General features: G+C 38.7%; 1 protein-coding gene across 8 annotated transcripts in view; it reads left to right on the top strand.

Moving 5' to 3' along the window:
- The window catches only part of pde1cb (phosphodiesterase 1C, calmodulin-dependent b), a 103,006-nt gene that overhangs the window by 58,662 nt on the left and 19,196 nt on the right, over positions 1-25,148 (top strand). For all 8 annotated transcript variants that reach the window (XM_084368437.1, XM_084368439.1, XM_084368438.1 and 5 more), the window contains 5 exons: positions 18,982-19,095; positions 21,476-21,658; positions 23,341-23,407; positions 23,556-23,672; positions 24,206-24,346. In XM_084368437.1, the coding sequence (XP_084224563.1) occupies positions 18,982-19,095; positions 21,476-21,658; positions 23,341-23,407; positions 23,556-23,672; positions 24,206-24,346 (622 nt within the window). The remainder of the gene's footprint in view (positions 1-18,981; positions 19,096-21,475; positions 21,659-23,340; positions 23,408-23,555; positions 23,673-24,205; positions 24,347-25,148) is intronic.

Genomic DNA, 25,148 nt, shown 5'->3' with positions numbered 1-25,148 from the left:
TACAGTTAAAGGTTATATGGGCCCAGCCCCCTCTCTATACATCAATAACCTCTATATCTGCACTTGTCAGGGCTTCTGGATATTTATTTGTCTTCTACATGTGATAACAAACATACTTAAGTCAGCCATGAAGGGAGAGTCAAAGTCGATTATGGCAAAATCTCCCCATCTGGACCCTCCCCGGAGTCCCACTAAACACTGAGCATCTTATGTCTCATATATTCTTCTGCCATGGTTGTTATTTTGTACATCTTAGCTGAGATCAGCCTATTTAGAAATTAGTATTATCAACCCTGTGTTTAGACTGCTTAGATTCACCTTATTTTTTAGACTCTTTGCCTCACTCTGCCCTTTTGAGTGTCACACACGTTGGCCAAATTACGAAATGTAATTATATTGAGATATTGAGAAATTACAAGTTCAAGGGCAACATTTGTTAAGCAGCTGCCATTTGGAGCCAGCACTTACAAAGTTGCCACTTTCTGCACTTTCAAACATCAGATGAAATGTTGAATGATCAGGATTCTCTGTCCTGTTGTTGTTGTTGTTATGCATGGAAAAAGTCATTAAGCGACAACAAGGCAGGTGCTGCTATCTAAAACTATCACTAAAGTCCCGAAGAACTTGATTTGTATTTTATTTTCACATTTTTTTCCTTCATAACCCTAACCATCATATGTTTTATAAGTGTTATAAAAAGCTGAGTGTATTTTGTATTTAAGGCTGATTGAAATCCAATTGAAAGACGCATTCTAGTCCGATGTTGAGAGGGTGCAAAAGCCTCCAGCTCTCTAAGACACATACGTAAGCTTTACTCCTCACACATGTAACAACAAAAGTAAGCTAAAGTGACATCTTGGAGAGCACTGATCTGTGTGTGTCCCATTCTTATAAAAACAATATCTCAGGAATCCCTGAAGGGAATTTCTTAAAATATGGCACAGATGTCCACTTGGACTCACGGATGAACTGAATGAATAGAATTTTGTTGGTCAAAGGTGAAAGATCAAGGTCACTGTGACCTCTCAAAACATATTTTTAGCCATAACCCAAGAAGTCATATGCTAAGTTTGACAAAATAACTTCAGTTTCATTAAGAACTACACTTGTCTTCAATACACGAGTCTGGACGGACATGAATGTTAACTGCTACCTGACTGGCGGAGCCATACAACCGTGGGGGCAATTCTAATTTATACATGATATATAAAATACAGTAAACCTTTCTTAATGTATAGGCCAGTAAAGTAAGATACACAGGATTTATCAATGACAATACGTTTTTTGTTAAACAACAGAAAAAGGCTTTTTACTGATGGTGAAATGAGTTGTCAACCGCAGACTATCACCATTGGGGCTTTTGAGTCCCTCTGTCGAGCCAACGATTCCCTCCGCTAGGACTTCCAGAAACTCAGCGAAAACAATGAAATGCTTTCCGGACGATGAGGCCTACACAAATCGCCGTTCTCAGAGACAAAGAGGTTCTTCAGAAACAGATCAGTGACAGTTCAGAGACAGCACAGGTTCAGAGGTTCAGACAGACAACCTGGAGAAGACCATTGTACTAAAATTAATGTCTGTTGAAATGATGGACAAAAATAAACCCTGGCCTAGGAGGAGAGGGAAGAGACAGAGACACTGCTCCACTGAGCTGCAGTGATTTGTCCATCAAGTATGAGATGTAGGTGGAGCTTACTGTTCTCTGTGAAATGATACACAACATTGAAGGGTACTGTAGCACAGGAGAAGGGTTTTTTCCTAAAGTCTTTCCAGTTCTGGGGGGTGAAGGACAAATTCCCCAAAAAACCTGGAAAAATTATGTGGCCGTCAAATAGAAGAGGTTGAGGATAGATCTAGAGGCAATGTGAATGCTCCAAGGCTGTGACAGTCTGCCAAGGAAGAACTCACCAAGGAGGTAAAATTGAAGGATCTCAAAGAAGGGTTTGGTAAATGGACCATACCATGGTGCATTGATCATGGCTAACATTTATCAACCACTTAGCCCTCTATTATGTAACTTTGTGATTTAAATGGAGGACATGTTGGCATTGTCATATGCCAATTCTGACGAGGCCCTAAATGTTAGGGAAGTCAGAGGAAGCGAAAGAAGAGGGACTCCCTCAGCAGATTCTGGAGAACATCCATCAGCAGGTCGAAGACATCAGCAGCAGCAAGATGGGTTTCTCTGGAGAAAACCTCCATAAAATTTCCAGGCTGGAAGAAATGACTTGGTTTCTCCACAGGAAGATCAAGAAAAATCAGGGAGGTGAGTCCCACAAGTGAAAAAGAAGAACAACAGGGATATCTATACCTGTGGGACTGGGTTGAAAAAAAGGCCTTTATTACCCAATGTGATGGTGAGGAATGCAGTATAAGGTGTTTGGATTGCACATGCTAATAAATGGTAGACCCAGTTTGTGTCTCTAGTGACTGCTGCAAGGCCACCAGGCACCTGTTAGCCCTCGAAGGGGGTCCACTCTTTTGACAGCATTTCCAAAGTTATCTTCCATTTCCTTTAGACGAGTAACTTAAGGGAGTTGTCTTTGTCACACTATTGGGTGCAATCATCAATCCGTCCTCACAAGGTACCATCATTATCTCTGGCCAAACACAGAAAAATAACTTAATTCTTCCATACAATACTCCTGTGTATTCTGAGTTGTGTCTTTTTATTCAGTTCTTTAAGTGTAAGAACCATGTTTTTACTTGCATTAATGTTATCACTTACTGTATATTATTTTAAAGTTAAAACACTGGGTAATCCAGTTACAATTTTAGTATTTTTGTAACAATAGAGCAAAAAATATTTTGGTAAGGTCTGCACGGTGGTGCAGTGGTTGTACCCTTACAGAGTGAAGGTCTTGGGTTCAAATCCTTCTGGGGCAGTCCATTTCAGTGCTGAGTTTGCATGTTCTCCCTGTGCTTGCGTGGGTTTCCTCCAGGTTCTTCCATTTTTCCCTACCAACAAAAACATTTACATTAGGTTGATTCTCCAGTCAGTGCACTTACACATGCCTCCTGATGGCAATTTGATCAAGCAATAAGTCTTTAGACATGTAACAAGGGATTGCTGACGTCTTGGTGGTCTGTAGTAGTGTTTCCCTCTCTGTTCGCAGAGAAGTCTTCACGGTTTTATTATCACAGCCTCAAAGTATTCAGAGCAGAATACGACTACAATACATTATTTGAAAAAATAATTATGCATTTCAGCTTTCATCAATAGTTTATGTGCTCCATTCTTACTTGTAACTCATTACTTCTGATGTATCCTACTGCCTGCTACAGAAATAGTCTTTTTGTAGTGCACAATTGGATTTAATTCAATCTAATCTACGATCAGCTGAGGAAATGACATCTGATTGCGACCTGCACAAATACATATCAATGAATGTCCTCTCATGTTGTCAGCCACCACTGTGAGCCACCCTCCTCTATCTGCCTCTGTGATGGCTTTGGTCACATTGTTCTTATTGTTTCTTCGCCTCATTTACTCCCAAGTCTTCAGCTCTAATTGTGTTTTTAAATCACTCTACAAGACGAGAAAAGTTTTTCCCACATGCAGATTAGTTGATTGGTCAGATTGGTTGTTATTGTTCAAAGATTTGAGTTTGTTGTGCCCACATGGGCCTGTCAGGTTGGAAATAATCCATGTAAAAATCATTAGCCAAGCAGTAGCATTTGGCAACGATGACACCTGTTGCTGGCATCCGGTGTGGTGATAGATAATCAGTGCTGGAAAGCTTCCTAAAAATAACATCTGATTATGAAACCAGAGAGTTCCTGTGTTGATCACTATTCTTAGATCATTAAGACGTATTAAGTGTTGCAAAGCAATTAGATCTAATTGTAGAATGTGAGTATGTTTCTATTTGTGAATGGGGAGCTGCTTTTTAACCCAATTAGTTTTGGGAATTACCAAGTCTGAATATTCTGTTTTCAGCAGCACCTTATTTAACTTTCATGTCATTGCACACATTTGACTTTGGGTAGCTGCCTGATATTTTCACAGTTTTGTTTTATTGTTGGCCACTGTGCAGCATTAATGAAGCAGCTTGGGGTTAAGTGGCTTCATCAAGGACACTGTGGTGGAAGTTTGGGGCGAAGGAACCCCAAACCTTTTGTGACTGTGATTCATGAAGCCAATTACAGGGATTTAAGCAGTGAAACGTGTGCTGCCTGCAGCTTCACAACTGTATGTTAGTGTGTGTATGTCTTCTGTATGTGTGTGAGTTTGTCTTTGTGGCTGAAAGGGACAGACAGAAAGCCTTTTTTTTTTTTAATCTCTAGCCTGCATGACTCATCTGACATGGGAATTCAACGACCTTTGAAAATCTGGTTTCACCTTATTAGATCGTTGCAAGTGAATTACTGGCATTTAATGACGTTATGAACTGGAAACACGATGGAGAGCACTGACTGAACTGACAAAACATGTCCAAATTGACCAAGAACATGGGAGACCCGAGAAAATATTTTAAATCACTATTTTGGATAAATTAAGGTACTCATTGGAGCTATTGTTTTGGTTTTGCTCACCAAAACCCACCTTGACATGCACAGTGAAATAAAACATTCAGAGTTTAATTCTTGCATCCCTATGTGAATTCTGCTATTTTAGGTATTTGAAAAATATGTTATCTAAAAGCATTTTTTGAGTAGGTCTAAATTAAAATCCACTTATTTTCTCTTCCTGTAACATGTTGAAATGCCCCGGTCCAGACAATTTCGAGCGCCACTGGTTCCACGGCTAACTGCGCCATGAGTTAGTTAGCTTACAGTAGTTAGCTGAAGCCAAGGATAGCTCGCAGAGAGCAGCTGTTGTTGGTTACTCTATGCTGCCCCCTATCTTTTTGGAGCTACCTTCCAATTCCGGCCATATTCTACAAATTACACCTTTAAGGCAACAAATATTGACAACAAGACTTAACTTGAAGACACTAATGTCCACATACAATTCCCCTCTCTGTGTGTTTGCTATACCTGCACCTGCACTGGCCATGGAATTCATAATTTAATCTCTTGGATTAGAAAAGTCATGCACCACTGCGTGTTAGGGATTATATTCCATCAGTGGCACATGTCATGGGAGATAGCAGTTTTGACAGGAGAGCCAGTACTGTAGGTATGGGCAAGAGAAATCAAGGAGGGGATTTGTATGTGAGATTAGAGATGCAGTTCTGTTTATTTTGTTTTATGGTGTTTGTTTTTAATTCTTGTGTTTAAGAGCTCTCAAAAACACTCATTAAAATCAATCTGCAGGAATTTGTTTTAATAATGGAGTGACATACTGTGAGTGCATTCAGTGTACACACCGACACATATGGTACAAGGACAAGATGTCATACTGTAGTATGTAAACTATAGAGAGAAGAAAATGTTCCATAGGAGTATGTTTATCATTTCCCCATGTGAATTGCTGGAGTGGCAGGAGCTGAAGCTCAGTGAGGTCAATTAGTGCAGCTGGGTTGTTTCGTGTCAGGCCACTGAACTTTGATTACACACCAAGGTTTCTGTAATTTCAAATATCTAACTGTCAGTTGCATTTTAACAGACTTGAGTTGCTGTGCGGTAGCGTGTTGAATGTTTGATGGAGCTGCTTCACTCTGCTGGCTTTGCTAATCAAGTATAACAGAGAATAACACAGGCATATTATCTGGGTGCAGCAGTGGCATCCCCAGCTGTTTATGCAAATGAGAACTACATGTTGCTTCACTGTGATGATTTTGGATAATGTACTCCCTACGTTTCCTGCAAAAAAGTTTTAGGGTTTGTTGTAGGGTTGTAGGGTTTTTTACAGATAAAGTCCGTCAAATGTTATGTTTTGCATTCCAGTAATTGTGCTTTACCTTGATTTCACACGCTGTCAGTATTTTTTTCTGTACTTCACAATCATTTTGAAAATGATCACAGAGTAACTCAAGAAAACAATATGATTCACAATGTGTCGCCCCCAAAATATCGATAGTATCACGATACAGTGATCCTGTGATAATCGATACATTGCAAGAAAACCATCTAACGATATATCACAACACCTGTTGAACTGAAGAATAAAAAATACCCCTAAGAAGGCAAAGTGCCGGATCAATTCACAATACAGTATTTTGAGATGCTAGACAATTAAGATGTAAACCATAAACTTGAATGAATAAGAGCTTGAATACTGTTTAAATGTTTATCATAATACACATTTTCCATTGGAGGAAGGCCCTACCTACAGAAATGCACTGTAAGCATGTCAAACATTTGTGCCTTTGGCAGCACAGACCCTCCGTGACTGGCTCCTGTGGTTTGAAATAATGGGTTTGTTCCAGCAGATTTCAAAAGACACTTTCCTTCTCCATAGGGTGTTATCAAACTCTTCTCCGGACTGCCAGTTGAGGCCTGAAATGAAAGACATTACTACAGTCATTAGTTAGTCCATTAAATACTTAATTATGCAATCCTGCGGTGGTGACAACGTTACAGTGAGCTCGCATTTTTAGCGTAGCTTCATTTGCTTCTGTTTGACCTCCTCTCCGTCGCTGCACATTTTTCCTTTTCTGCTAATTAAGAGAGCGAGCCATCAAAAGATAGGGGTTATGGGTTAGGGTTAGGGTAGTTTTAATTGGCCATATATGCGTTTTCAGATTTCATGCATGTTTGGTGACTTGTGTTATTCTTGGTAATTATATTTGACCCAATTTCACTTGGGGACAGAGCTGCATTCTTAATTTTTTTAAGGGCCGTATGAATTTGATGTTTTGTCACAGTTTATTTTGATAGGTCAGCGCTGATACTCAACCAGCTTGACTAAAACGTTTGTCTTACAGCACTAGTAATTTTCAACAACAGATACATTTTGTGCGAAACTTAACCGCACCTGATTTTTTTATTTTTTACAATATTAACTCTTGAAATACAATATCTGCTTGTAACAAGTAAAGTAGAATTATTGCTTTTCATAGTTATGTTAAGGAACTCAAAACAATCAGTCAAGGTTCGGGAAACATAGTGGTGTTGGTTTATCAAAATTGACTTGAAGCATACGGCATGACGTGTTCGCTTAATGACTGATTAAATGTGATATTCCCCAAGCTTTACTAAAGAAAGCCTACCTACCTCTTTATGCAATTGCGATTCAACAGAGTTAGACAGAGTTGGATATTTTCACCTGTGATTCTTTTGTCATAACAGTAGGTGAGCCACGTGTAGAGGAAGCTTGTTGTTAATTATGTAGCTGATCCAAACCAACACGAACCGATGTTTTTGAGACATTGCAACAACCAGTTCACTATCAAGTTTGTACAGTTTTTTAAACAACATTTCTTACGTATTACATCTTTAATATACTAGGACGGACTGCCCAATTAATGTATGTGTATGGGAAACACTGACTTTGTACTGTTTTCAGTTTAGTAGTAAAAACGGATTAGCAGATTATCAATTATTCATGTTTTTCACTGCAGGGTTGTATTTCTTTTACACAAGGTTGTATTTGAATATCCTTCCTTTAAGTATTTACTAAACAGGTTAAGTTTTTTCCTTCAGTAATGCCAGCAGTGTGTTAATAGTCACCTCTCAGACTTTCCTCTGGCTGTTGGCCAGGCTCTTATGTGCTTCAGTGGGTGTTCACAGACACGAGTTCACATGAGGCCTAAATCATGACGTCAAAATACAGATCAAAACACCCACACATAAGACACAAATACAGTACAAAATACAGCACTCAGGTACGCAAAGTTTAATGTTTCTGTGACACATTGCTGCCTTCGTGCTGTAACGCCCAACTGTATTGTGTAAAGCTGCTGGCTTTGTTTTATTTCCCTGCATAACAACTGTCTTCCCAGAACTCACAAATTACTTATTGGGATTAAAGGAAGTGTAGTTTGGATTAAGAAAGGCTTTTGATTCTTGCAGACAGAATACAAATACATACAGACTTGCTCATTAACACACATTTAGCAGTACAACCACTCATGGATATTTAAAACCCACCATATTCATATTATATGTATTAGCCCCTATAATCTCTGGTCAAAACCCCATTGTCTCTCCCTATTTGATCAGTCTTCATGGAAGATGAGGCACCATGCTCTCTATTAAAAAGCCATCTTTTTTTTAAAAATGGCAATGAAAAATTACATTTTGATCACAGTAAGCCATTTGTCTGTGACTTACAAGAAAAACCTGGAGACAACATTTTATTTAATCGTACCATTTTTAGAATCTTTTTGAAAAAGGATGGTAGGGCAGGACATGGTTCAGGGAGGGATCAATTTAAAGTGTAAACCAATGGGATAAGGTTTGGTCAGAAAAACAGCTTGATATTTTTTGAAAGTGCTTCGTGCATTGCTGTATGATGCAGTACCCTGTTCCACACTTTCAGAGGGAGGCATCAAAGTCAGAAATAGTAGAATTTGGGATCTCTTGGTTTTGTCCATCAACAAACAACATGAGCAGGGCAGGTAGATGTTTGGTCAAACTTATTTGGAAGAAAAAGAATGAAGACAATTGATAAAATTAATTTCCAGACTGTCTTTTAAACACCCATGACACTTTACAGACTTCCTGGTTGAACGTTGACCTACCATCTGTTATCTAGTTGTATTCATTCACAGGTTTCCTCTGCTGTGGGGAACACATATGCACATTTTGGGTGCTCACTTCTGGTTTCACTTCCACATGAAGCAGTTTAGATAATTTAGCTAAACTTAGCTTGTTCACATGTGACTGATTGTCAAACTGCTTTTGGTTTCTGCTCAATCAGACTTCATTGTTGCAACCTTGCCGTATGCCCAGATCTAAACAATTACTCTGGCAGCATTTCCCACACATACATTTTACTTGGGCGGTCCGCCCAGGTATATCAACGGCCAAGCAAGTATATTTGGGGACCCATTTTAGCATTTTATTCTTTTATTTTCTTAAATCCGTCCATCCGTGATCGATTAACTAGTAGACAATCTGCTCCCGCTCTTCCCTTCCAGTCTACTGTCAATCACACATGCTATGCAGACAGAGAGAGATCCTCTCTGGTATTACATACCTCCTGTAAACGCACTGATTGTGATGCAACCTTTCCTATTTAATGTAGGCCTACTTATTCCGTTGTTTTCTACAGACTTATTAAGTGCACCTGGTTGTTGCAGTGTCATTCCGAGGATGTTGGTTTTGTTTTGTCCACTCACATGCTGTCATGATAAAGGAATAGTGGGTGAAAATAAGGTGTGTTTTTTGGGCGATTTTATAAAAAAGTTAGTGCTGACCAAAAAGGCAGATAATGTCGCTGGTGGAGAGAAAACAGAGGAGAGAGAGTTTCCTGTTCTGATATGAAGTAAACTTCATTTCGATATCAGAAACTGTGCTTGAATTAAGATTCTTAAGTTGCAGTTTGAATATACACTGCTTTTACTTCACATAAAGCTTAGATATACATACAGAGTTAAGCGGTACGATAAAAGCCCATGTGGCAGATGAATGCTCAACCTTTTAAAATGATGACTTGGCTGCTGGTAAATCAAACACCCACCCTTTGCTGTTGCCAAATGGTCCATCGCCTCTCATTGAGTCATTGTGTGCAGGCTGGATTCTGCTGAAGCCAATTTTCTTACAGCTTTGGACACACAAAAAAAAAGATGCGCACATGTGTATTTGGTCTGTTTCCAGTGCTCTGTAATATTATTATCAGTATTTTGTTAAATGCCACATAATGCTGACAAAAACACAGAAAAAAACACTCAAACTGTTTTACATATCATTCATTTTCACACAGTAAATGCTACACTCACATGCATGTATGTTGAAGTACACATCTCATTGCTCACTCAGAAAACACCCACTTCATAAAACTACCTAAAGCAATCTTTAACAGTATGGGCTTCAGATGACAGCAAAAACTAAATGTTGAAATGTGTTTGAACTTCATAACAAGATTTATTGGGCTATGATGTGAGCAAACATCATGCAGTCAGCTCATATTTACCAGCCTGCCCATTAGAGTCAAAAGACTTCTTTCCAGTGGTCAAACCAGAATTTAATTTGAGCGAAGAAGGTGAATTTACAGTCTGTATGAGGGGTCTTAGCTGACCATTCTTTGCCCTTCACAATCCACTTTAATACGATAAGACTGATACTTTTTTTTTAGATGAAAGTTCTGCTCAGAGAAGCTTTGAACCAAAGTTCAAATGCCACACAACTGCATGAAAGGCTGTAAAAAGTCCTGAAGGTAGTGGTATGCAAGGTTGAGGTCATGAGATAACTTAGGAATAATGCCTGATATTGGCATATTATCTCTGTTGTACGTACAAGCCAAACTATTTAGTTTTTTAGCATTATATTTCTTCACATGATTATATATTAGTCCATTGATCATTTGTATCTGCACACTAAAAGTCACTGGGGCAAAATAGAGGCAATGCAATACTCAGTTATCTTTACTTATTCCCCAAGACAATGGGTTCTTTGGACCCAGAGTTAGTACTTTTTTTATATTACTGTACTTAAATCTACTGTAGTCAAATTTACTCTTTAAACTGACATGTTACTATTTGTTACTTAGAGTTTTGCTGTTAATGTGTATCATTTGTGCTTTTGAATGTCAAATAATCATCATTTTGTACAATTTACAATTAATTTGTAACAGTTTTAAGGTAACATTTGATCTTCTTGTTTCAAACACTGGGTCAAAATAACCACATTTTAGCGTGGGTAAATAACCCCTACAGTAATATTTAAAAACACCAACACTGGGTCAAAACAACCCATTTGGTCTGGGTAAATTATCCAGTTGGTGCCACATTTGTGTGTGCACATTTTGAGTTATTCCACTCCTACAGCATTGCTAAATCTCGTCATTTTCAGTGATAACAAAAGAAAACTAGAATGGCACTCAGTAGAGCGCACACCTCCGCCAAGACCCAACAGTGTCCTCTTGTACTCACTCATACTAGCCACCTTAATAAAATGTTTTTCATCAAGATCCATGCATTATTCCTGGAGAAATGTTAAAGAAAGTGAGAAAAAAATCATAGATCCACCCCTTTATCTAGATTCGTACCAAAAGATAATGGGGTCTATTCTTGGCTGAGACCCATCCTCTGTCCAAGTTTTATGGAAATACGTTTTTGTGTAATCCTGCTCACATGGACATGGATGAAAACATAACCTCCTTGGCGAAGTAATGACTGCATGGTATCTCAAATAGCTCATGGGTTTCTGTTTGGTGCCTTGAACTAAAGGCGGACACTGAACAAAGAATGTGCAGTAAATATATTAGAGGGTCTAATTAATGTCTGTAATCTTGTTTTGCATTTAATATTTAGACATCTATTTTTGTTACGTAAAGCCACTAAATTCATTTCACCTACTACAGTATAATCAAAGGATTTTGATGCGAAGGATTGCATTTTTTTTAATGGTGTGCTTATCGCATTATTTTGCTATAATTCATCTTGCAGATTTGATTGGCAGACTTTGACATGCGTGGGCTGCATTGAGCCAACCACTGATCTTTTTTAAGGTTTCTTCTGTCCCCCGCCATTCTTGTCACATCTGTCACTTGAAAACTCCCACGGGTAGGGCTTTGTTTAGAACAGAACTTTATAAAGGAGTTACCAATATTTTTCAGAGAGTGCAGCTTGTTTGCACTGTAAGAGTATTTGTAATTTTAATTGGAGACATCAGCAGCAGCAGAAACCTTCAGCCTGAGCCTGCTGTAGCTGTTCCCTCCCAAAACTGAATGGCCACCAACGCTCAGTGTGGGTGTCGAATTAACATTTATATTTACATACAATTTAGGCATTTAGCTCACGTTCACAGCAACACAGAATGACAGAGGGGGAAGGGGTTTAAGGACATTGGAACAGGACACTCTGTCTTGTACAGTTGTGTCTGCACCAGAGATACAAGTATATGTCTGCACAAGATATTTGGCAGTGTTCAACAATGCATTTCAATTCAACATTCTTCTTGTCAGATTTGTCAAGAATTATTTGTCATAATTTGTCAAAAGCCCAGAGGAAACACATTGTTATACTTAAAAGGAAATCATTTTTATCTTACTTTTCTGTAAAACTATACTGGTGTTTTGTATGATGTTGAGTAAGAACAATCCTTTATTATCCGTAACAAGGTAGACAAGAAAGAGTGGAGGGAGGGAGGGGATGGTATGCAGCAAAGAGTCCCCCCATGAATAGGTTTATAATGCTTAATCCAGATTTATAAATTCCTTCTAACCTATTAACTTATCCTCATTACAAGGACCTTGATTTTAAGTGTTACCACATATTTGAAAGTCATGTATTCTTCACATTATTGCTGAAAAATGATCTTGTGCAACTCTAATTCAAATTTTAATTTTGATTTAAAAAAGTATTAAATTATGTCTATTGTTGGACAGACAGTATTAAAATGCTATACAAGTAAAGTAAAGAATAAAGTAAAGAGTTATTTAAAGATTCTAAAAATAGGTAAACATTTCACTCTGTTTTATTCAAATGCTTCATATTAATCATTCAAAAACAAGTCATTTCTTGAGGAAAACCTTAATAGAGTACGATTGAAAGTTTACTACAGTCAATAGAAAACAGGTCCAACATTGAGCTGTTTTCTGGTAACCAGACTCCAGATTAAGCCACGGCACCAATTCTTGCTTCACCCCATCCATCTTGCCAAGGTGTGGATGTCCCACAACTCTCGTATTTTATTGATGAGCCTGTTCTCCACTGCAGTCACGTGTCATGGTGGAGGCTGCAGAATATGTGGCACCACAGCTTAACTGAGTCATCATGTTTTTACAGGCCTTGTACCGCTTATCAGCCCCAACTTGTGCTTGTTCCCTGAAAGCACGCTAATCTCCCCGGGTGATTACTTTGACCCCAGGCCATTGATTACACACCATCTAGGCTAGAATGTCATTGGAACACAGGCGGTGACCAAATTTTGCATCCTGGCAGTGCTCTCATTCCCCATCAACCAGCCCCATTTATCCCCTCCCCTGCTTTCTGCTGTGTGGAAAATGGGCTCCGACTCTTGCTGCGGCTTTTCAAAGCAGAAAAGAACCTGTTTTTATTACGAGTTAGGTCAGAGTGGGATACATTTCATTTCTAAATTTTTTTCCCAGTGGGTATGCGAGGAGTGTTTTTTCGCGTGAGTGACAAAGCAATCGGTAGAGGAAGAAGGAGGCTGTTGCTATGTTACCCTCTGCTGCTTAATATCCCTTTTATTCATGTTCACTTTATGGCTGTCACAACAGCTGTCGAGGGGTTGAGCATTGTGGAGCCCCACTGTACACTGCAGGGCGGCTCTAGTTTGGCACGCCAGTCTTTTGATTTTTTTTTCATTCTTCTCTCTGAGCAGGTCAGTCGAGGCCAAAGAGCCGGAGGCAATAAGAAAAGAGGAGGAAAATGCTTTCAGCATGAATTCAGACTCTTAATCTCTTCTCTGTGCTCTCTGCTCACCCCCATGATGGAAAGCAAATAAATCTCTCATATTTACATATAGAGACAGACAGCTGGAGGCTCATGACTTTGGCTCGCTCCGTCACTGGCCTGTTTAACCTAGCGGCCACTGGAATTTTTCAGAGTAGTAGTAAAAACAACAATATTGACAATATTGGGGATTTTACGGGTTCATTTGTTTGTTACTTAGGGGATAGTTTGGGGATGCTATGTCAGTAAAAATAATAAATCCACTGGGGCCCTTTTAAGCATTAGTTAATAGGTAATAAGGCCATTATAAGTCCTTATAAGATGCTTATTAACATTGTTATATGTTAATAAGATTTTAATAATTGTTAATAATAGCATCATAAACATGTTTATTATCGGATTTAGCACCAAAACCTTATAAGCTATGAATTTCTCGTAATTGTTTATGATAGCATTGCAAACACATTTGTTGAGTTTAGTTATCTTACCAATTATGTCATTGTTAACCTTTTTTTGTTGCTTTTTTAAAATTAATACATAATTTATTATATATTTAATACTGGTTGTCTATGTACTTTTTAACATTTAACTGTGTCTTTTGCAGCCATCTGATCTTAAGTGAGAACAATTCCTTTAATACATTTGGTAAATCCTTTATTATCACTTAATAACTTTTAAATACATTTATTGACACAACATCTATTTCAGGGCGTGTCCAAAGTGTGCCTGCCATATGGTTCGATTTGACAGTTTCAGTGTATTTTGCCTTCGATAGCCTGACACCCATGAACTGGTCACGATAAACGTTCAAAAAGGAAAAAAAAAAAAGCAAAATGTCATAGTGTACAAGAGGTTACTTAAGAAAATTTGTCCTAATCACATTCCTAACCAGAACAGACCAACTTCACATCTAAAGCCAAATGTATATATATATATATATATATATATATACATATATATGAAGACATATTCCACATGATGCTGCACCTTTATTTCTCATATCATGACAGGTCAGGTGAACATGCCAGGATTTCAATGAGCACCTCAACACCCTCATATTAAAGCTTTTAAAGCTGACCCTGTCTGGCTGCAGCTGTCAGGGAGGAATTGAGCTGTCAGACACAAGACATCACATAGTATGTCTGAGAAGCATAGATCAAAGATCCTGAACTAAAGCTATGGAGCTGCTCCAGGCTGTGAGAAGTCTCCTCTGGGGCTCCAATAAGCTCTCTGTCAAACTGTGTAAGTTTGCAGATGACACAGTGTTGTTCAGACTGAAACAAGAAAGGCGACTGACCTGCTTGTATTTGGGTGCAGACATAACAAGTTTATTTTTATAACCCAAAATCACAAGTTGTTCTCAGAGGGCTTCACAATCTGTACAGAACATATGACACTCTCTTTCTTTAGACTCTTCATTCTCAGAGATTAATGTGCTAAAAATTGTTGAAATTATTGTAGATTTCAGGAGAAGAGCCACCCCCTCACTGCTTAAACTTTAAGTGGCAGTCCACCCAAAATCTATCTTTGGCACGTCAAACAAAAACTGTTTATTTTAATCTTAAACGGAAAAGCTTTTGTATTTTAATCTTTCAGAGAACCTCCACCGTCATCAGCTTGAATTCATGTTGGTTGGAATGGATTTCAGCGGTGACAAACTTTTGGATAAGATCTAATAACTACTTTTGGGTCCTCCGTTTGTTTGACCTCAATGTTTCACACTATGAGCTCAGCTTGTAACATATGTGCTGTATACATATTGGAACTCACACACAGTCCAGTGTGTTTAGCATATTTATCACTGCTGTCAACTACTGTATATCTCATGTATTATGTATTAGCAATATACTCAGTATATATGTGTTTAATAGGTGGAGTTAAACTTAAAGGCAATAACCATGCAAAAATGCCAAAAAATGTGCTGCTTCCATTTTTGTTGGAGGAAGCTAAGCAGAAATGTATAGACATTATATTTACTAAATAATAAATAGTCAAAATAGTCAATGGAAAATGAAAAATGAAAAATGTTTAAGCCCTGAAAGCACCCAATAGACTGTAATGTTTATATGTATGTATGTTTATGTCATTGTCATAAAAAAAAAAACCCCAAAAAGAAACCTCTTAGCTCACAAAAAGTAGATTATGGTGCACTTTTCAATCTAGTTTGTTAAAAGAGATTAGGCTTTTTTGCCATTAATCTAGAGCGAGAAGTTGATAATGAAAGGCAATGAGAAAATTACTTCACTGCCTCACCACTAAATGTTCAGAAATAGCAAATTACATGGCTGTTGCTCCTCCACCCTACCATCTTAAACTGAATTTCCCAGTTGGCTCTGTGCCCAGGAGTTACTTTGGGCCTGACCTGTGCTATTAACCCAGCGTGTTGCCTCCCTTGGTAATGACAGCAGGTGAAATAAGCCAATTTTGTTTTGGTTGGCAGATACTTTGATTTATCATACGTCCATGGCTGGCACTCACAACAATTTGTTTTCAGTCTTAAAAGGAGCCCAATTTGCTCAATACCGTACAGCCTCAACAAAAGATGATCTTTTAATGGTTGTATTGAATTTTAACTTTTGTCCTGCATCCTCCAATGCACAAAGGGATGCAAGGAATAAAAGTCAATTTCCCTAAATGGTTTTCTGTTTCATTTGAGCAATTTGAAAAAGCAGTGATTTTCATTATAAAGCCTTCCAAGATGCTCCACATCTGCTTAATTATATTTTGACAAAGCTTTTCTACAGAATCACATCACTAGAGACAAACATTTCTTTCAGTACATGTGCTTCTGTCATTCAACATTGACTTTCAAAATAAGCACAGTGTGTTTGCACCAGTGTGAAGTCAAAGCAAATGACCAACAGAACAAAATTTAATAGCATGAATTAAAGTCTGACAAGGAGCTTTCTTGAAGGAGGTAGGGTATTTTTTCTTGTGGATTAGCAGGGAAGCTCACTGGCACACAGCTGTTCTTAATAACCATCATTAGTGCTAAGCAAATCACATGCAATGATTCTAGAGTCACAGCGTACCCTTCATCCATTCACTTCCTTATGATTCTTAAAATAGCTGTCAGTAGCTTAAGAGAGAGATTTCAGCACTGAAGCAGCTGTTGTCATAGTTAAATGTACCCTGGGGAGTTTTAAACCTCAAGAAGTGCTATGAAGCTGTTTTTCTGTGAGTTACCCCAGCTTTGTTTATCTCATGCACAGGAACTCACAATCTAGAGTCACATTATTCCAGTGATCAACAGGTGGTGGTAACATGCTGAGATGTGCTGCAGTTTGCCTGAAAGGCAGGGAAGAAGAAGACTGCAATCTAGTAAACATGGATGTAAACAATGCAGGATTTACAAAAAAGTCTTTGGAAATGTTTTTTGATTATTGAAATGCACTCTACACACTTGTTAGACCTCAAGGATACACACAATCTGTTTTGGTGAGTAACAGTGATTGGAAAAATAACAAGAAAGCTTCTTTTTGGCAATGCTGGCGGCATGGCTCAAGGCAAGGAAGTCTGTTGGTTGATTATTTGGTCCACCACTTTCTTCCAGACAGAAATATCTTAACTATCCTGATGGATTGCCATGAAAGTCTGTAGAAACACTCAGGGTTTCCAGTCAATGTATTGTTGTAATTTTTTTGACTTTGGTGATCCTTTTGGACAGCTGGAAAGATTGAGATTGCAGGAAACACACACTGAGGTCCAGAGGTGACACATGTCTCATGTCTCATGAATCTGGTCAGTGAATTTGGGGAACGTTGGAAGTCAAAAACACTTTCCATGTCAAGTGGCCTTAAGTCTTGTTAAACATCTTACCAGACATTTCTCCATGAATATGGAAATTATGACTCTGTGAGACCCTTTGCAGAGGTGGACTTGGGGAAATACCCAGATTATTATCATTATTTTGCACAGCAGACAGTACGTCAGTGGTTCACAATGAAGCCTTACAGCCACATAGACAAAACTTGAATTCTGTGCCATCCCTTTCTTTTTGAGATCTTCTTCTCAACAAGTCTGCTGGAGTGTAGGAAATTATGTGATCTGGTTATGTGAAGAGGATGTTTCACTGCTGTGCACACAATAGCCCAACCCAACTTTGGCCTTAAAAAATAAATGGACCAAACAGCAGTCATGAATATTAATGTTGAGATATTCTTCCTCAGTCATATTCACAGATACATTTCAGAGCCTTTTCGTAAAAATTGCAACCGCAGTCAGGGATTGTGATCAATGAAAGCATCTGAAACCTCCCACTCTCCCAGCTTTCTACTTAATAATTCAACAACAAGCGTAGCCTCTGTGGGCATTCACTGTGAAGGGGAGCGTGTGACCTCCAGCACAGCAGCAGGAGGTATACCGCAAGAGGTTGCAGGGTACAGAGATGATGAAGATGTTTTTCTCTTTAATGCTATTTATGGTGGTTTTGCCAAGACTTGAGAATATTTGAAGTAAAACTTCACACATTGATCAGTGAATTAGTTAAATTGTTGTATCGATGTTACACTGTTGGTTTGCAAGTTTGTATCAGTCAAATATTAAATTTATTCAGTTTTACTGAAGAGAAGTATTGAATCTTTTTTTTCACTTTGGTCTATACTTCATGATCAATTTTGCATGGCCCAAAAGTTCTTCATTGTCCTGCAGTGTAAAATAAGTGTACAACAGTTTGGTGAATATAAACAACCATTTTCTAACAAATTCCTGCTGCCTTGAACTTTACAAAGCAGTTTATTGACTCTACGAACAACTGTCGGGGAAGTCAAGATTAGAAAAGTAGAATCTAGGAACCAGTTGAGAGAACAACTACTGACACTAACCCAGTTATAGAGACAATGTAATCAATGGTGTTAAAAGTCACATAGAAGGATCACCTAGAGCTGCAATATTAAAGCTGTCTTAATTTTAAATAGCCAACACATCCAAATGAGTCAAAGCAGAGTCTGCAGACATCAAAGATAATGCAATTTCGAGAATGAACAGACCTTTCAAACAGCCAACATTTTGACTTGTCGAAGCAGAAAAAAGCAAAAGTGGAACTAATAACGATAACAATGGCTTCGTTCCAATTAAGTGTCCCAGTAGTCGCTTATGAAAAAGGCTGGATTGTATTTTGCTTATGTCAATCAAGACACTTGAGAAGAACACTAACTCCCATTAGAACTTAAATGGATTAGAGGTGAAACAGAATCCTCTTTTCAGAAAGTATGAAAACAAAGATCCCACTTTTCAGCTCACATTGATTTATTTTGGTTTTAAATTGGAGTAAATTAAATGGACTAAAGTCAAAAATTTCTCTGGTTTCATTTTGGCTCACTGCTGGCCAGTTTTTATTTTGGATATCTGGATGGAGCACTGTGCATATCCAAGACCACAATTGAATTTAGCTTATTGGTCAAATTGTATTTTGGTTGCTGTCCCAGGTTTATTTTATAATGGAAAGAAAAGTTGCCTAGTGCAGCATAAACCCAGACCAGCTTAATTCAATATCAATTACACTTAATTTATCATGTCAAGACAGCAGGGGAGTAATCCCATTTGTTAAATGACTGTTGAATCTCTGTTTTAGATTAAGATGTCTGGTGAAGCAACTGGAGAGAGGAGAGGCTTCCCTCACTGACCTCAAGAAAAACCTGGAGTATGCAGCGTCGGTGCTGGAATCCGTTTACATCGAGGAGACAAGGTAAGAAAGCAGTAGTTTTCTACAGCAGAAAAAAGTACTGACAAAGTTCATTTACTGAGAATAACAGTGCAGCACTGACAGAGGCCAGACGGAAAAAGGATTACTATAATTAGTGTGGCAATTGACCTGAGCTGTAATTCTGAGTTTCATTTTAAACATTGTGTCTGTCTGATTGGTTACAGAATCTCACACTAAGGACAAATGATAAACCAAATGTATAACTTAAATGGTGATTACCTTACCATCAGAGGCACCATGCACATTAAAGATGTTCGTTTTCGTTCTACCAACTTTTTGAGATCTGGGTTTTTTATATTTATATTTTATTACTATTATTTTTAAAATATGTAGTAATGGACTTTTTATATTATGAGTCAAACACATTTTTCTACATATGTCATAAATCATACCACAAAAGTCACACACCCCCTTTCCCTGTGGTTTTGGTTTCTTCCAAAAATTGCAGCGTGAAACGGTTCTCAAACAAGAGGTACGCACACAACACGTGAGGAGATGTAGGCTAAGTTATAGTTTAGGCTGTGTTTCTGGAGTTTTTAGTCGAGCATCAATCCCTTTTTTCAAACAGGTGCAAATGAAATGCAATTAGTTATAGACAGTTGCATTTTAGAAATATAGGCATAGTTTGCTTTGCAAGATAGTTGGCTACCACCAACTAAAGTTAGTAGCCATCCCTCCAGTTGTTTAGCCTTTTGGCTCACTAGCTCGTCATGACTTGTGGTAAATAATCATTGCAGTCAAGGCAGAGAGGACCCAGGAAGTAAACTTGGAGAGATTTAGGGATTTCCTTTTGGATTCTTGCAGCTATAAGCTGAGGGAGGCATGACAATCCTATACTTGGCCTATTATTGCTTCTCTCATTCTCTCTAGTTTTATCAGTGTGTGTAGCTGGTAACAGGTTATATGTACTTAGGCTAGTGGTGATGATGGGTCTGTCAAGGAGGCTAAGCAGTTAAATAAGCTACTACTATTCAGCCTGAGCTTTGATTGGCAATGGAGCGGACACTACATTTGAAAATACAGATGTTGCCATGTTGGCACGTTCCTTTCTTCTGTGGCTTTATCATCTATGTCCTCTATATTAATTTGCAGTGTGGATACATTCCTTTTATTCTGAATTCATGCCCCCTACAATCTTTGGGTGAAGCAGACAAGATTTAGCTCTTTTTCAAGAAAAGTTATAGCAGAAGTGAATGAGAGTAGTGAGCTAAAAGACTGATTAAGTGAACGTTTTTAAATAATCCCCCCAAAGACTTTGAGAAACTTCTGTGAAATTAATTCATTATTTTATTTAATTTATTTCTATTTCCTGGGGAAGGAATCATAGAAGCCAATCTAATTGTGTCTCCACAGTGGAGATATTGCAAAAAGATTATAAACAGAGCAGCACATATAACACAAATGACACATATTGCACATACTACACATACTGCACATACACAACCAGTGTGCTATGATGCTGTTATATGTCATAGATTAAAATACCAGAAGTATATTAAGAATTTAAAATTAACCCAACCTTCACCAACTACGTTATTTATATTTAAGTCCTGCGTTCATGTTACAACACTGACAAGAGGTCTGAATGTAATGGAGTATATTACAGTTTGTTATTGCTGATTTTCCTTCACTTAATTGCCTAAAAACTGAACCACTGAAAATGATGTTATGTGGCAAATTATGTTATGTTTAATCAGCAACTTCTCATCCTTGAACAACATTTAGGCAAGGAAAACTATTTGGCTCAGGTCATGGAAAAATTGTTGTGTCAAAAAATTGTTTGGGCATGGTTAAGGTATATACAAGGTCAAATATATGTCAGGAGTTGAATGCAGGTCCAGAATCTGAGATATGACCAGGCTTATGGAATTATGTAAGCCTCTCGTCATCTAGATCCCACCAGATTAGGGCCAGCGATGGCATGACCACTCCAGGATGGAGGATGATGAACTATCCAGTGCAGAATCCATGTAGCACCGTGATTATCAGTGTGATGTGAATGCTTTCTCTCGCCATAAGAACATGTATTTAGTTCAGAGGGTGGAGACCAACAGGCTTTGCTCTTGATCCCCTGTACATGTCAACACAACAGGGTAGCTGTGGAGAATTATATCACACAATTGGATTCAAATACTCCCCATCATGGTGTTTCAAGAGGCCTGGGATGTTTTGATGTTACGTAAGAGGTGATATTATTTGATGGACAGCGCTGGGATTTGAGTTTGATCCCCTGTGAAAGTAGAGCTACGATTCCTGATAAATATTTTAGTCTCTGCATCTGTCTGTTTTCTCGTCCTTTGTTTCTTTTCTGTTTGTTTCTGTCTTTTTAACTTACATCACCTCCCGTCTCCCTGTTTGTCAGGCGTTTGGTGGACACAGAAGATGAGCTCAGTGACATCCAGTCAGAGTCGGTGCCCTCAGAGGTACGGGACTGGCTGGCCTCCACCTTCACCCGCCAGATGGGCCTGATGCTGCGACGCAATGAAGAGAAACCTCGCTTCCGCAGCATCGTCCATGCCGTCCAGGCTGGAATATTTGTCGAGAGGTAAATGTGTGTGTGTGTGCACACAAGCACATAGCCATTGGTGTTAAATACTTAATATGGATTGTCACCTTTATCTTTCCTCCAGTGAAGGTCTATCTATCACTGGTCAGACCAAACAAACATAGCCTGGAGCAGCAAGATGCTATCAACATCTTTAATTTGGCCTCACACAAAGAGTACATAACCACCTTGCTCTCACATGTTTCCAGTGCATTTTCTGCACGTACTGACATTTTGCAAAGCATAGTTTTTAAGAGTTTTGAATTGATGATTTTCTCTCCTTCCAAATAGCACTAGAATTAAATTTTTGAAATCACTTTCGAATTACTTTTAAGTGTAGAGCTGCAACAAATAATCCATTAGTTGATTAAAAGAAAATGCTAATAAGCTGTTATTGGATACTTGATTGATCGTTTTAGATATTTTTCACGTAAAAAAGCAATAAAATGTTTCTAGGTTCTTAATGAGAGGATTTTCTGCTTATGCTAAAATAATTATTTTTTAGCTTTAGACTAAACAAGACAGCCTTGGGAATCACCATGTACTTTTTCACTGATTTCAGATGTTTTGTAGTCCAAACAATTCATCAGTTATCAGAGAAAATGTTCAGCAGGTTAACGATTGAAAATAATTGTTAGTTGTAGCAAGCAGAAGAATTCTGAGTGTGAAATTTATGCACTACAGTGCCCATAATGGAACGTAAAAATACAGCTTTCTGCCAACAATCACAGAATGCCAAGTGCAGCATTTAATAGATGATGAATGATGAAAAGTGTCTGAAACCTCAATTAAATGCCTCCTCCAGAGTAAAATATTGAATGAAGTCTGCTTTCATTTGTGTCTGGGTTAGATTATTGGTGACGGGTAATGCAGTGAAAAAACTAGCAGCAGCCCAGAAGGTGGATAAGACAATTCGAAACTCTAAAGCATTACAACTTGGTTTGCAAACTAGTACCGTCCTTTAAAATCTCATTCTGTTGGAAATATGTCTGCATCCTCTGCACAGTGACTCGCTCACCTGAGTCCACCATACATCATCACAGCCTTGGCAAGCCTGGCTAAGCACAATCATTCAGAGAGTTGCAAACAGCTCCCTCTCCAAGGCTGCTCTTTATCACACAACAGCATGCAACATGCATTTGTTCAAATCAATAAGCTTCAAACATGTAAGCTGTAATCTTTCTTAATCTGTTTTTACAGAGGACAGTCTGCTTTCAGACATTTACGATGAAGAAAGATTGGGGAAAGGGAGGATAAAAATGAAAAGGTGGAGCAGTGTGGTCCAGTAAAGTGATGAAGCAACTTAATATTTAGTTGCATTTATGGAAGCCATTGCAAGACATTTATTTTCAAAATAAAGGCATATTTTGATTTTCCACTATGTTTTTGAGAGGTTGCGTGTTGTATACAAACCTTGCTGCCTTCCAACTGACACTAATTTCATTCCATTCCTCATTTTTGACAGTCTTAAAGCTTGTCATGTGTAAATAAAAACAGGCTTGCAGGTACTTTTCGACTTAACCTTTTCAAGACAGTTTCCTACTGAGTTGTGTTGATTTGTAGGTTTATAGTGAGTCGTGGTGGAGAACCTTCCAGGCTGTGCTTTGGGGGGAAGTGTGGTAACCTCTGGTGTTTAAACTCAGCTGTGCACTTCATTTGATGTTTTTATCTCATCCAAACAGGATGTACCGACGTACCTCCAATATGGTGGGACTCAGCTACCCCCCTTCTGTCATATCTGTGCTTAAGGTATTAACATGTGCACACACATCTGTGCACAAGCACGCAGAGTAATCTACAAGAAATTGACTTGCGGCACCATCCAATTTTTTTGATGAGTACATTGTTTGAGGAGAAGCTTGTCATAATTCGATTTTTTTTTTTCTTCCCCACACAGAATGTTGACAAGTGGTCGTTCGATGTGTTCGCACTAAATGAGGCCAGCGGGGAGCACGCACTTAAATTCATATTCTACGAGTTGCTCACAAGATATGACCTCATTAGCCGTTTCAAGGTAAAGACACAAGGATTTAACATACCATCGGTCACTGCTGCACCTTCTGTTTGTGTCATTAAAACAAGGAGAAACTAAAAATATTCTGAAGAGATCATATTAACCTTAAAATTCCCCTTCACTGTGCCTGATTTGATGTAAGTGAGTCACTTCACTGCCTCTTAAGTGTTAGATTGTGTTGTTGCATTTCAACAATGGCCATAATATGAGGGGGGTTGGACATACTTCATCTCATCTGATAGAGCTCATTTTCCACAGCGTCTTATAGCTGAGGACATTTCAGTTGAAGTGACAGCATCTGAGAGTAAATGACACGGGCAATGAAATAAAGCTGACATGAATATGTAATCGAAGTCTGCAGTCGCCCAAATGATTCATGATGATTTTACGACATCAATTTCAGAGGCTGAAGGGACTGTGCACGCATTGAAACTGCTCATCATTTAAATCACCAAATAGCTCTCAGAAGTTTCTTACTGTCTGCAGTGTTTTTTTGGCTAGCAGTCATTTGCTGTTGTTTTGTCTGCTGTCAGATCCCGATATCTGCCGTGGTGTCATTCGTTGAGGCCCTGGAAGTGGGATACAGCAAACACAAAAACCCCTACCACAACCTGATGCACGCTGCTGACGTCACACAGACTGTACACTACCTGCTCCTCAAGACTGGCATGGTGGTGAGTAGGATCGACTCTAAACTTATCTACAGAAATCAGTTGAACATACAGGCAATGGTTTGGTTCTAAGCAAGGAAGCTTAGTCGATGTAATCAAGGAGATTTCGTCCACATGGTATTCAGAAGATCTCTGTCAGCTGCCAAATGCCAGCCTAATTACAGCTTTGCCTGACATGCAGCTGCTAAATATGGCTTTTTTTTTTCGTGGAGAATCCATGAGCCATTCTTTTGTGAAGACATCCGGAGATCACCCTTTAATCCCAATCTCGCTCAGGGCAGGTTTGATAGCATCAAACCACATTTCTAAGAATATCTGACAAAATGTGACTTATTAACGATTACATTCCATTTGAAGTCAAATGTCTTCTTGTCTTGACATTGCTTCATTTCAACTTTTCATATTTCGTACTGCTTTTGTTCTTTTTTAACTCCGGTGACCTATATCAGTCCTTCCACTGAAGTGACTTTAGGGCATTTCTGACTACATTCATACAAAAAAAAAAAAAAAAGGCCTAGCCTCGCTCAAGCCGAGTTCAAAGTCCCCAACCAGCCAGCCGCCCCCGCTTCCAGTGTTTATTTAATCACCTTAATAAGCCGGCTGCGACAGCTGTCGACATGGTGTGTTTCCTTGGGCAGTGCCTTGCGGAGTAAACCACATTACTGCTACAACCACGGGCTCCTGGGAGAGCAGGAGAACAGCATCTATCATTTCACAAGCCCTCCAGACTCCATTAAATCAACAATCAACAGGTCATTCATAAAGTCAGCCCCAAGAGGAAATATACTGAGGGATGGATCGGGCA

Source organism: Pagrus pagrus (genome assembly GCF_965226575.1).
Source record: "Pagrus pagrus genome assembly, chromosome: 12".
NCBI classification, from domain to species: domain Eukaryota; kingdom Metazoa; phylum Chordata; class Actinopteri; order Spariformes; family Sparidae; genus Pagrus; species Pagrus pagrus.
The sequence above is the reverse complement of the archived record's forward strand: the minus strand, read 5'-3'. Positions and strand labels throughout refer to the sequence as shown.